The sequence below is a fragment of the Loxodonta africana genome, chromosome 6 (assembly GCF_030014295.1).
Source record: "Loxodonta africana isolate mLoxAfr1 chromosome 6, mLoxAfr1.hap2, whole genome shotgun sequence".
Classification (NCBI taxonomy): Eukaryota; Metazoa; Chordata; class Mammalia; order Proboscidea; family Elephantidae; genus Loxodonta; species Loxodonta africana.
In genome coordinates, this window is record NC_087347.1 from 36,707,926 (window position 1) to 36,722,761 (window position 14,836).

The following is a 14,836-nucleotide window of genomic DNA, read 5'->3' on the forward strand; positions in this document are numbered from 1 at the left end:
AAAGGATTTTAAATCTACAACCCAGGGAACAGAGCAATAGATGATAATAGATCACTATATAGGCAAACATCAGAAGGTAAAAAGTGAAGTTTGTCTTGAAAATTTATTCTTAGCGTATGAAGAGTATCAAAGTAGTCCTCAGCAGATAATTTAAATTCTGGAAAGAAATAATGTTTTTTTCTTGTTACTGGGGAAATATACTAGTGGAAAAATACACATAACGTACAGAGAAACTAACTGAGACATGCGGTCACCCACAAAAAGCTACTTAGTAATATCCAAAAGTTATGCTAAGCTACTTACAGAAGTAATGAATAAACATACAGTTATACAAAGTTATTAAACAAGTTGTTATACTAGGTGCTTATATTTACTGTCGATATTATTTTATTTAATTCACACAATAACCCATATTCCAGATGGGAAAACTGACAAAATAATAGAAACTTATTGTCCTTTGTGAATATGACTTTGATTTGCATCAGTATTGTACAACTATTTTATATAAGAGCAGGTTCTGGTGTCAGAAAACCTGGGATCACATTCTGCCTCCATTTCTTACTAGCTGCATGTTCTGGGTTAAGTGGCTTAATCTCTCTAAGCCTCAGATTCTCCATCTGCAATATGGGAATAAAAGTGACATTCATCTTTTGGTATGTTCTGACAATTAAATGAACTAATAATAACAAGTGCTTAGTTAAATCGTGTACTACTGTTTTCCATCACCCATTTGTCAGTTTGTCCTACTGTGATGGCTAGTGTGTTGCTGTGATGCTGGAAGTTATGCCACTGGTATTTCAAATATCAGTAGGGTCACCCATGGTGGACAAGTTTCAGCAGAATTTCCAGACAAAGACAGAATACGAAGAAAGGCTTGGTGATCTACAACAGAACAATTACCAACTCACTTGCTTTGGACATGTCACCAGGAGGAATCAATCACTGGAGGAGGACATAATGTTTGGTGAAGTAGAGGGCCAGTGAGGGCAAGGGAGACCCTCAGTGAGATGGGTTGGCACGAGAGCTGCAGCGATGGGCTGGAACATGCTACCAATCATGAGGATGACAACGGACTGGCAACGTTTCATTCTGTTGTACCCAGGTTGCCATGAGTTGGAGTCAACAAAATGGCATCTACCTATTTTTTAAGTACTCTTGTTTTGTTATAATCTAAATCTATGATTATTATTTGATTGATGAAATCTAGGTAGAACCTGAAAGTTTTTGTCATACATTGACATGATGATGTCATTTTTCCCAATGAATACCTCCTTGACTGAATGTTGGCTCACTGTCTAAAAGACAATATATGAGGCTCTTGCCATTTATTATTTAAACTAAAATAATAAAATGTACATTAAGTAAATGTTACTCCATTGTTGTATTACTCAGCATTTATAACTACTGTAACCCTCTGATTTCTTCCATGATACTGTGTGTTCCCACGGCCATAGTAGTCTCTTATGGCCATGTCCACATTTTTAAGATGGCCTCATATTTTTAGCTTAGTCACTTTGTTCCATTAATCTATCAATATTGCTTAGCTGACATTACAAAAGCAATGGCATTGAAACTTTCTCAGTGGTCCTGGAAAATTACATAAATTACTTCTAGCAATATATGACATTGTTGGTATACACAAAAGTTTGATTTTGAATGCATACCGTTCAAGTTTTCATCAGGACCAGCTGTAATTACTTGAACATACAAAGGTTCACCAACCAGACTGTGAGCAAGAAATCCAAGTGAATTGGCATATGACTGAGAACATATTTTTGTTTTCTTTCATGTTTTTCTTCAGAGAGATGTAAGAGACATTGACTGTAAATTCGACCATATGGAATATAAAATGTTTCTGCTTTTAAGAATAACAGGCAGAATAACGGTGCGTTAAAAGAAATGACAAGTAAGCCTACCATACACTCATGAAGAAGGAAAACAAAACCGTTTTAGACAGAATGCTCCTGTCAAGAAAAGGTTTTTCTCAGTAGGGTACGAAATGGTTGCCTAGGAAACTAATGTTAATTGCTGCTGCTGATGGAAACTAGTCAACAAGGAAGGCACTGTGCAGTTCCAAGTGCTCTGTGAAACAAATACCCTAGATAAATTTCCCAAAACAGAGAAATAAGAAAAGTTCCTTGCTTCTACTCCTTGCTTAATTTGGAGAGTAAATGGTTCCTCTGAAACTATTTCCTATAATCAAATGATGATGAAGGAAATTAAAAGAGCAGATTGCTTTTGTTTGTTTCCCTGGCACCTCGGCACTCATAGAAGAGGTCGGCGTTGGCATATTCATCGTTGTCAGACTCCAGTTGATCTCCAAGGGCCACCCTGGCCAGCACTGCAGCTGCAGAGCTTTGCCTATCCGTGTTTCCTCCCAATGATTCATTGATTAAAAGAAAAACTCACTGAATTTAGTTTATGGGGGGAATGAATTTGAGGTAAAGTTAGTTTATGGGGAGAAATGTACTTAAGGGAAGGAATCATGATTCCACAAAGCTCTGTTCTGATGGGTACTAAAATTTAAGAGAATTTACTTTGTAGCCAGTATAGACAATAGAGCTATATTTAGTCATTATGAGAAATACAAAGGTATGTAAGACATGGTGTTCCCACATTTAAAGTGTGTTTGAAGGGAGGAAATCTCATTGAATAACACGCTTTTTGTTTTTGTTTCTTGTAGGGGCCATGGATTTGGACCGATCCCCCGACAGTCACTCAAATGGTCCTCTTCTAAAATGCATTTGCAAACTGATCGGACTAAACTTAAAGTTCTATGTAGATTCTGGAAGAATTTTCCTTCTCTCTTTTTTTCTACCTCAACTCTACATGCTAAAATTCACAATTTGTTTAGATTAGCACCCTAACCAACTCAAATGAAGCCTTTAAAGCTTGAACAGAATCATCCAAGCATTTAAGCTTAGTCAAGGTGGGAGGTACCATAAATTAAGAAGAGTATCAGTGGAAGGATAGCACAGGTTAAGTATACCATACTATGGAGTCAAAAGAAGTTAGAAAAGCGCAGATTAGAAATGGTACCTTCTGGAATGTTTTGCTTCTAATTTTAAGGGCTCAGGTAGGAAAGGGGAAAATAACACATCAAGCAGAAGAAATATAGTAAGTGAATATAGTTCAGCTTTATACACATGTTCTAGGTTAAAGGTTTTTGGTGGTGATGATGTTGGGGTTTTCTAAAGTACGAATCTGTACAAACATGTTGTTGGCAGCCTATATATTAAGCATTTGCTAATTAAGTCAGGTTGTAATATTTTATCCATCTTAGATTGAGAAAGAGAAATTTCTTGGGAAATCCACTCCTCTGAAATTTTCAGATCACCTTAATGCCAATAAGATTAGGAAAGGGGAAAATAACACATCAAGCAGAAGAAATATAGTAAGTGAATATAGTTCAGCTTTATACACATGTTCTAGGATAAAGATTTTTGGTGGTGATGATGTTGGGGTTTTCTAAAGTAGGAATCTGTACAAATTTATGTTGTTGGCAGCCTATATATTAAACATTTGTTAATTAAGTCAGGTTGTAATATTTTATCCATCTTAAATTGAGAAAGAGAAATTTCTTGGGAAATCCACTCCTCTGAAATTTTCAAATCACCTTAATGCCAATAAGATGAATACAATCATCAAGGCATTGAGGGAACCGATAATGCCTTAGAAGTTTTAGAAGACTCAGTTTTGCATCTTCTCAAAACCATTACAATTGTACTGCTTCTTGTAGACTTGTGAGAACTTGGATTATATCCTATATTAAGTCTTGAAACATATCACATTGTCAAATAAATGTAGACTGTGAAATTATTAATACATTAATGGGAAGATAACATCTCAACAAAATAAAGAGAGCTCGAACAATTTCACTCTTATAAAGAGTAACTGTGGGATAAAGAAAATATAAAAACAGTGTGTGTGTGCAGATATGCCTGTACTTATCAGCATAAGGATCTCTTCTTGTTTTAAAGTCTCATTTGTACTTGGGTTCCTTAAGGGGCATGAGCACCAGGAGCGAGACTTGGGTTTCATATAGACAAATTAATACTCCTACATCTACAAAAACCTAGGAATCCATGAGTCAGTGGAAATGATGAAGAAAATGGAAAAATATTCTAGATTCCAAAAACTGTCATTGGAGTAAACTTTCAAAATATAAGCTCTCTGTATACCAGGAATGGCCTGAACTAGTTATCGTTGTAAACTTAGATCTTTCTTCTATGCAGAACTATGTTTTGTTATAATGAAATGGTAAAAATCATCAGCTTAGCTAACCTATGTTTGCTCCTTCTATTTCACCCCCAGCATAATTTAAGTAAATCTTCAGAGGCCTTGTGATCTAGAAGCATATGGAATGTAGAATCCATATGATGGGCAAATCACCTCATTCATGATATATCATAACATACATTCAGTCAGCACACAGAGAGAACAAGATGTCTGTATAACTAAAGATTGCTTAACCCCCGTTTGAACACATTTCTAAGAACAAATGTGCAAATACCAACATATAACATCAACGTTTATTCTTAGCAAGTCTCTCATGAATTATGGATGTTTTAAATAAGTGGTTGTCCATCTTCTATAATGCTTATTTTTTTTTTGACATATTGTTGCTATATAAAATACTGTCTACCAAGATTTTTTTATATCAATACCTGAAAGGATTTAGGAGACTTTAAGTTGCTAGTAAATGCACATGGTAATTCCTTAGAATCTTCAGTTTATAAGGAAATGATTTAAGCCAGAGTACCATGTTTCAATAACCCTATGGGGAAGGTAAAATGGAATTAATTAAATTATGGGATTCTGGAAACTGAAAAATGGAAGAGGGAAAAAAAGAAAAATGAGGAGAAAAGTTATTTTAATAATTTTTGTTAAATAAAAGCTACTTGGCCACAACACAAGATAAGGCGAACACCTTCACAGAAAATATTTCAAACAAGTAAAATTGATGATATTGAAGACTTTTTGGCAGGACCTCTGAGTGAAGTCACACCTTATAGCCAGATGATCAAAAAGGATATGCCTTTTAAAGTTCTGATTGCAGGATATTTCAGTGACATTTTTAATTGAGGCCAACTATTACATTGTGCTCAATTATGCAGGAAAGAACATGAAAAGTTGTTCAGTATCCATGTGTTTCTTAGCTGTTACAGGTGACTCTTAGAAAGGTCATTTACCCTGACTTTTCAGGTTCTTTCCATTTTTATAAATTTCACCTTCCAGAAAATATTTCTAATTAGATGTCTTACTGCTGTTTTACGTCAAAGATATGTATATATTTACTCCAAACCCTCAAGCTTACTTTCAGGCTTTGTCAAGTCTCCTATATCCTTCCACGACAACCCTTTCACTACAGTATTTCCAGGGTTCCCTTCTATGTAATCTTTCCTGCAAACATATTGCTCACACTGTGGTGTAATTTTTGCAGCACCATTATGTGTATGTGGTTTCCATTTTCAAGATGGAACATGGATACTGACTGTCTCTCTTTTTATGATAATTAAAAATATTCAGGAGGACCTGCTATAGGAAGTTAATACTGCATCACATGCCACAAGGAAATGAAGATGAATTAAGCACAGCATTTATAAACTAGTAATGCGGATAAAAACAAGTAACAAGCAACCACAGTAAAATATTCAATATCATCAATGCTGTTGGCAAGATATAAACACGGCACTTGGGGGCATTCAGAAGAGGAAGAGGTTCAGCCTCGAGAATAAAATTAACATCAGTTTTCCACCTTTGATTAAGACTTCTGAGGACCTCTCCTCTTGGGTTTCTGCTCTTCCAGAATGTTTTTGCATCACTTCTTGCCCAGTCCTGCACATGAATGAAACCATGGCAAATTGGTTGGGCAAAACATATTTGTTTTGCAAAAGAGAAGATCTTAATTCATTTAGGAGACTGGCCATCAGAGGTACTCATTCTCAGCACCACCACAAATAGAAAACGTGGGCTGAAAAAATTGAGTCTAACTTTCAGGCTGCTGAATGTGGGATCATTTTTATTAAACATGACTTTTTTCTAAATCTTGATTCCTCTCTTATCCATTTTCTCTACCATTTTAAGTTTTGATTCCTGAAATCAGTTGTAAATGTACATGTTAGTTTTATATCCTAAAAGAGGAAGGGGATATTTAAGGAAATTCATTAAACCCATTGCCATCCAGTCGATTCCGATGCACAGCGACCCTATAGGAAGGCAGGCATCTTACTCTCATTTCTGTGTTCTAATAACCACATAAAACTAGCATATTTCTTAAAAGTTGCAGGAGAGCCTAGGACATATGCTTTCCTCTTTCTTTGCTCATCAGCTTGGCTGGTTTTTGCAGTGTTTTCCCTGAGTGCTGACTCATTCTGTGAGCCCAGCCAGCCAGCGAGCGGGCAGCAAGCGGTTCAGTGTCCTTTTCCCCTCAGGACTCACGATGCCAAGTCAGATCATGTTAGACAATCAGCTCTGCAATGCAGCACCAGTTGTTCTCTTCATCTGCTCCTGAATTCATCTGATATGAATTTCCAGACTCCCCTGACAGGCAAAACACGTGCTGTCTGTAATGTGTTAAGGAGCAGTGAAGTGTGAGGAAATGGAAGGAAGGGAAAAAGGCTTGGCACAGTGAAGCGGAAAGAGACGGTTCATCTCAGTAGCTTGGGAAACAACATGGGAGAAGCGATGACTGCTAGGTACTCCCCTGTCTGATCTCCTATCAGCAATAAAAATCAAGCCCAAAGCTAAAACTCAAGGCGCCATTTGGCATACAGTGGGAAATATTTGCTCTCTGAGACACGTATCAGCAATAAAATCAACTTATACATACATCACATCTTTTGAAAAAACATATTATTCCTTGATGATGAATATATTCTCAAGGCTTTTGAGTAATCAATTTGTTCAAGATTACTATTAAAGTTTTTCTCTTCTTTCTCTTTCTTTTTCATGAGGAGAGAGTTATTGGAAATACAACAAAGGACAGATAAAGGCCGTGTATAATCCTGACCAAAACAAAGGTTTAGACAGCCCATAAATGAATCCAAGAAGACTTGGCTCCATGATTGATGATTTTCACCTGCTTCATAAGAAAGATTTTTAGGAACCATTTAGAATTCCTCTCTAATTGGATATTTTAAAATCTTGAAAAATTAAAAAAAAAATTAGAATATGTTAAAAGAAAAATATGATGAAAAAACATGACAGCAAATTAAAGAGCTAAAGTCTTGGAAAATACAGGCTCAGGAGAACAGTCAAGCAAAAAAAAAAAAAAAAAACAAGCAATGAATGTGAATCATGTTTACATTTAAAAACTGTCCAGACAGAGTTATTTTTATCAATAATTCTGAATTGTTCTTAGCTCAAATCTGTCGCATTGATGAAAACCCGAATTCAACAACATGCTTTTTCAAAGTGTCAGTGCATCAAAGAGCTTGAAGGAATACTTTCAGCACTTATCTGACATTAGCACAATGCAAGGCAACAAAGAAATGAGATTGATTTCCACAAGTGCACAGGAGGAATTTTCTGGAAGAGCAAAAATGACAGTAAATGTGTATGCAAATTGTTCTTACTTTAAAAATACCATATTATATTGTGTTAGATGGAGCCGCACTCTTCACAATGTAGGCAATTAAAATTCCAAGGAAGAAAATCATGTTCTAATTTGTTGAGACACTGGGTTTAATTAAAACAAGTCTAGAGAAACTAGGTTTCCTCATCTTTTGATTTGGAATTACTGGCTTCAGACAATCTCCTTTCCTACTTTAAGACTTTAACTGAAGAGCAAAGATTGATACGAGATGGATTTCATGGGAAGAACTAATATAAAACCGCATATTTATACAAAAAATTTTATCCAGTGCCTGTCTTTTCCTCCAATTTGTAAAACATCAAAAGCTCTAATGACCTTATAGGACAGAACAGAACTTCCCATAAGGTTTTCAAGGTTGCAACCTTTACGGAAGCAGACTGCCACATCTTTGTCCTGCGGAATGGCTGCTGGGTTCAAACTGCTGACCTTTTGGTTAGCAGCTGAGTGCTTAACCACTGTGCCACCGGGACTCCTCTTACCAAGAGTAAGACATGCAATTCTTTCCTATAATGTCCATGTAAACTAGCACTAAATCAGATTCAGACCCTTCTATTCAACAACAAGTCAAGACACATATCATGAAAGAAGCTAATACCCAGTCTGCTTTGTCAGATACAGAGACACAGAGACCAAAACAAACATGACAAATACAAACCTCAGGTAACTGCCTCCTCTATCAATCCTTGTCTTTTTCTCACTCTCTTTCTAGGCCCAGATGCCTAACCTTTCAAATGAAAATACTGAAAAGATTCCCATTTTCTGTCCTCATCCATCCGCGCCGGCTGGCCCAGCAGCTTCCAAGTGAGGCCGTGCGGCTTTCTGTAGAACCACCCTTGAATGCTAAATAACTCTGCTCCAGTCGCTCTTCTCTCTCTGCGGAGCTCAGGGAAATTGCAGCCGGAGCAATGAGTGGTTGGCATGGCAACAAAAGAAAGGAAAATCTGCAACCTTCTGTATTGTTAGGCGAGCTTGTTTATTTGCCGTGGGGGGTGGTGTGCATGGCTTTAGTCATTTTACAGGAGAAACGGCTGTGCACTATTTCGTTCTGTGTAAATTTAATACTCTATATTTTAAACAGGATGCTGAATCTTACTGGTAAATCTTAAATTTAGGAATAGAGGCTGGGGAGAATGGGAGAGGTAAGAAAAGGCAGGTTAGAATTTTAGAAGATCGTTAAAGGAGAACATAGGCTTAACGGCATATTCATCTTCCTGAGTATGTCGTCAGGCGTCAATTTATAATTGTAGCAATAATTAGCTTATATATAAGTCACCTGACTGCATGAGTTATGTAGATGGTTAAAATGCAGGAAAAGGCTTTAGAAGACATTGCCCCATTGGTAACCTCTGAAATAGTCTAACTGCTTTTGCAGGGAGTAGATCTGGATACTGGGTTTTTTTTAGATCTGGATAGCACCGTCTGTCCATCAGTTTGTCGAAGTGTGGTTGCTTGTGAGTGGCCATGATGCTGGAAGCTATGCCACCGGAATTTCACATACCAGCAGGGTCATCAATGCGGACAGGTTGCAGCAGAGTTTCCTGACTAAGACAGACTAGGAAGAAAGGTCTGGTACCTACTTCCAAAAATTAACCAATGAGAACTTTATGAATCACAACAGAGGAATGTTCAATACAGTGCTCGAAGATGAGACCCTAGGCTGGAAGGCACTCAAAATATACAGTGGCCAAAACAAAGGACTCAAGCATACCAACAATTGTGAAGATGGTGCAGGACTGGGCAATGCTCTGTTCCGTTTGTACACGGGGTCACTGTGAGTTGGAGCTTACTTGACAGCAACTAACTAAAATCAGACCTGGACAGTGTGTCTGGAAATGCTGGGAAACAAAACGGCTCTTGGGAAACACTGGGAGCAAAATGAAAAAAAAAAAAAAAACCATTTAATCTTTGAATTTACTCAAAGAGACATCTAACACTGGCTTCTGACAGTCACGTAGGCACTTTACCCTATGATTAGTGTTTCTTACTAGCGTTCCAAGCATGGCACCTTAGGATAGTTGAAATCGCCAAAACGTGATTTAATGCTTTGGCATCTATAAACACCTCAGGATCCTCCTTTCTTTCTCACTTATCCTGAAAACTAGGAATAAGGTTCTGATATTCTGTCACGCTTAAAGGAACATCAGTGTGGCAGTTTTGCAATAGAGGTAGAATTGTCCTCTCTGGCTACAACTTCTGGTTTTGCTGTTCCGAAGCTGGCAGGGTGGCTAGTGCAAAAAGCACTGGTTTATGAGCCGGGAGACTTGGAGTCTGGTAGCAGTCATCGGATCTCGTATGGGTGCTTAAGCCTGAGAAGGGAAGGACTGTGAAAGATCATTTTATGGTCCCTTTTTTTCAGTTTTCTATGAGATTATCTATAACTATGACAGAGCTAGCTGATTCTGTCAGTGTCTTCTGATGAAGAATAAATCCTGACAGTTGCAAAATTAATCCTGGTAGCCACAGAAACGTAGTCTCATCAAGAAGAGTCTTGAATACTTCCATAACCAGTAGCAGGTTTGTAAACCAAAAACTCCAAACCTGCTGCCGTCGAGTTGATTCTGACTCATAGTGACACTATAGGACAGAGTAGAAATGCCCCAGAGGGTTTCCAAGGAGCAGCTGGTGGATCCAAACTGGTGACCTTTTGGTTAGCAACTGAGCTCTTAACCACTGTACCGCTAGCACTCCACCAGCACTTCAGTAAGCTTATAAAGCCAAGTACATTAGAAACTACAGGAAAAATCACACACCGCCTCTTAGCAAGAAGAGTTTCACTGCATTCATAAGCACTGTGTTCACAGTTCAGCTCCCTCACTCAGATGCTGGTCAACCCTGGGCAAGAAACTTGGTCATTCTGTGCCTTAGGCTTCAACCTTGTAAAGTGAAGATAATAATGACAGATATCCCCCCAGAAGTCCCGAGAAGATGAAATGAGATAAAGGTGTGATGGTGCTTTCTAAACTGAAGGGCATTGCAGAAGTGTGTGATGGTATAAAAATCGCATTTTTTCTCAAGATGTATTTTTACATATATTTCCATAACTGTTCTTTAAACAAACCCTGAGGGGTGAATAAGAATTAGAAAATCTTTTCCTCTCTATAGATGAAACATGAGTGATAGCAAAATGAGGAGAATTTTCAGAGCAAGGTCAGGGATACGGAACTTCTACTTTGTAGATCCATGTTTTTGCAGTAAATTCAAAATGATTCCACGAAGTGACACAGTGAGGATAGGATCGGATGTAATAGATTAAGGGATGCTGTACTAAGTAAAAACCTGCTGCATTGCCAAATCACCTGGACGGTAGTTACAGAAATGAATACCTTTTAGGTATCCTTAAAATGTAATTTTAAAGATTATCTGTTTTATTTTCCATTTTTTAAAATGATTTTTCACTTATGATTTTATAAATTTCACAAATTAGCCCTTCTGCCCTTTTACAAGCAACATGATATGATTTTGGTATGAATTCTGATGAGTTTGGGCCCCATCCCCAGCTAAGAAACAAAGATGAGTATCTTAATCGTCACTCAGATCTGGAACTCTGTAGGGTCCAAAATAATTCCTCTTTCTTTTGCCAATAAAAATAAGAAAAGAGAGAAGAGGGATTACTACAGCCATTATTCTAATTATGCATGCTTTGGAAAATAATTTAAAAATGACTGCTTTAGTCTTATTATAATAATAACTTTTCTAAGTGGCTAGATTCTCAATGGTTTCTCATTTTTCATGTTTATGTGGCATGGCTTCTAAAAAGGGCGCTTTAGCAAGTAAATGTAAGAAACCATCTTAAAGCATCAAAAATTATGCTATAGGTGAGAAAACAATTCTATCTACCTTTCTATGGACTACCCTTAAATTATAAGGAAAGAGGTAAAACACAGAAGAATAAAGTGTGAAGAAATACAATTTAAAATGTTGCTGGATTATTGCCTTTCAGAGGGTTCTCCCTAGGCCTCAGTATATTAAGATCAAGGACAAGCAGCTTAGGGACTTGCAATTTAAAAAACTATTATGGCCCAGAGATGAAGGTGAACATTGAAAAGGCTAGATCAGGGAGAATGAGGCAAGACTTGTGGTTGACATTAAGCCCACACTGATGAAGGAAAGAAGGGAGAAGGAAGATGTGATGATAGAAATTCATTTACCCTTTGATCTTGTTAATGGAGATGAATTAAAAAAAATAATAACAATAACCTTGGTGAAAAGATTTACTTCTAAAAATGAAGAGAGGACTATAACAAAGAAGGAAAGCAGAGGAAGGATCTTTGACTCTAACCAGTAAAGGACTGGGCACAACGTATGGCGGGGAACCTGATTCCATTGGGAAAGGCTTCATGCTAAGGGCTCTTCAAAAAGAAGCTGGCAGGGACACACTGACCTGGCAAGTAGATTTTTCTGATATTTTTAAATAATTAAGACCATTGAAAAAATTAAATAGTGAATGATGTTGGTTAGCTATGGCTTGAGCAAGTATACTATATTGATTTTTTTCGTGATATTCTACAAGCCTCTATAAAAGCCACTGACAGTCCACTTGACCAAGTAAGACTTTGCAATAGTGTTTACCACTAATTTCAAAGGACTTACTACTTCCTTCTTTTCATATTCATTCATTCACTCAACATACATTTATTGAGTATTTAAGGGACATCTCTTTCCTTTTCCACAACCACTGTACTTTAACACGTCCTGGTCACCTCATGCCCTTCAAAATCCTCCTACTTAGTGCTCCGGACAGCAAGTCTCACCCTTTTCAAGTTGTGTTATACTCAGCTGTAGGAAAATCTTCCTTGATCAAGAGTGGCCTGTTGTCCATACTGATACCACCACCACCAATAATAATCACAATAATAATTAAAAGCTCTCATTTCTTGAGCTAATCACTTCGTACAATTTACTGTTTCATTTAATCTTCATGAAAGGTAAAAATAATAATTTCATTATTGAGCACTGCACAACTTCTCATATCCTGGAATCAGGACTGAATATCACCACCATCATTTCTTGTTTCACATGGATTTATACACAGTATTTGCTTTTTATCACAGCAACTGCTGAAAACTCAACTTGGCAAAGATATGACATCATCAAAAGGAATGCAGCATGATCTAATGTTGAAGCTGTGAACTATCTTGAACTAATAGTCCATGCAGTTTTGACAGATGTTGAATATCATTGTGTTCTGTGCATATTTAAAATATCCCACGGCATCCCTGTGATTTTGTACCCCAAAGCGCTTCCATGCAGTATTTGGGAACTGTGGTCCCAACCAGAAATAATCCCTCCTCAACTCGGCCATTCTAGATCCTTCATTTGGCACTTAGCACAGTGCACTTACTGTTTAAATTAATTGTACACAAGGTCTAACTTCTGCTACTAGCAGTTAAGGTATCATTTTTTGCACACACCCTGGTATAGAACCTAACATGTTACCTGGTATGAAGAGAGTGTTCAACAAGTTCGACAAATGAATGGATTAAAAAATATAGTACGTACTTAATGTAATTTCTCCCTAGTCAACAGAAACGTCTCTCCTATTTCCCTATCAAAATAAATACATTTTTTGAATAGAGCGTGCAGTCGACCAAGTGTTGCTGACTAACAGATGGAATACAGAAAGCCAGTCCCGGAGTATGAGATGATTTTGAAGGGGAAATGGACTTTCTTTCTAATTATACTTAAACTTTTAGGGAAAGCGTGTGTATGCAAGTAACTGAGTTCAACTGCACTGAATTCCAAACTGCAGAAAGGGGAAAATAATGGTGAAGAATATTAGCATGCAGCCTAGTGATTCTTTATGCCATTAATGCTGTATCATTAATGACAACATTAGCAACAATAACAGTAAAGGAAGCTATTGATAGAAATTATGCTTTGAAAGAAAGTGTACAAAAGTAAATTATATTCCCCTTTAAGTACTGTGTATTGTTTTTTATAAAGCTATTGAGGAAGCATGACATGGCTCCTGGGTATGTGTGTGTATATCTTTTTTTTTCTCTCTCTCTTCTTTTTTCTTTTCTCTTCTCTTCTCTTCTCTTCTTCCTCCTCTCCTTTCTTCCTTCTCTCCCTCCCTTTCTTTCTTTCTTAGGCAGGGTGGGTGGACTCTACATTCCTTACTACTCTAACAAGTAAATATGCTTCTAATCAATCAAATGGATTTAGGTCCAATTTCATTCAAGAGAATCACAAAGAAAACAATTCTAAAATTTTCCTTAAATGAGTTAAAATGCTGACAGTTTCTAGTAAAACAAATATATACAAAAACTTTTGTTTGCCTATTAAAATTAAAGCGGTAAAAATTAAATAGCTGATGGGATCGAGAATACAAGTAAATTTGGGAAATGTCAAGCTAGTCCTCGTGATTTTTCTCTCCATTTGGTGTCTACTTCCCCTGACTGCTGGGACTTGGGTCCCGGGACTAGTGACAGAGGATCAGTGCTGCCTATTAATTTACTTTCAGACTAAACCGACTTCAAAGCACAAAGCGAGCACTGATGACAGAGGAAGCCTTAGTTACCTGCTGTTTCTCTATCGGCTGAGCTCAGCTCTCCATTAATCCCATTCTCTTTGGTATCTGAATAGGTGCCCTCTGGCCCGTGCTCTCCAAAGGCACCCTCTTCATCCTCTCTGTATGGGAATCCATTAGCGCTTCGGACAAGTTCTTCCCCTGCCCCATCTTGATCTTTAATCTCAGGTGGATGTGGGTGTGCAGACGCCTCTGTTAGTTGAGCTGAGGTCCAGTGAGGCGCCTTTGCTTCATCTTTCCGATCATCCGCCATTCTTTAACGCCCTGTGACCTCTCCTGTGATTGGAAGAGGAAAAATAATAGCCATCATTTTAGGAAAATCTGACCTGATGTTAGCGGTACCAAGATAGGACAGATTTATAGCAAACTCAGTGGACTAAATAGTCAAAGGAACATATTTAGTAACCCTCTTATACTATCAAGAGGTAGGCACTGTTAACACCTTGGTTTTTACAGACTTTTTGGAACATATTTATTCTTTTAAAATAAAATCACTATCAGTGTATATGTGCTTCTTTTTCAATTTAATCTATTTTTGACACCAGTGTTTGTCATTTGAGGACACACTTAATTACCTTTCACTGACATATGGTCTTGAATGTTGACTACACAGTAGAATGAAGGAATCCTTCAGCATGGGGAAAACGCAGCATGAGAAAAGTGGGAGGTCAAAACAGTGGGATGTATGGTGAAGGAAATGGTGAAGGAAG

The 14,836-nt window shown here is 37.4% G+C and overlaps 1 protein-coding gene across 3 annotated transcripts in view; it reads right to left on the reverse strand.

Moving 5' to 3' along the window:
• Positions 1 to 14,398, reverse strand: part of MAP2 (microtubule associated protein 2) — a 68,809-nt gene extending 54,411 nt beyond the window's left edge. For all 3 annotated transcript variants that reach the window (XM_003406092.4, XM_064286726.1, XM_064286727.1), the window contains exon 1: positions 14,118 to 14,398. In XM_003406092.4, the coding sequence (XP_003406140.1) occupies positions 14,118 to 14,379 (262 nt within the window). In that variant the 5' untranslated portion in view covers positions 14,380 to 14,398. The remainder of the gene's footprint in view (positions 1 to 14,117) is intronic.
• Between the last annotated feature and the right edge of the window lie 438 nt (positions 14,399 to 14,836).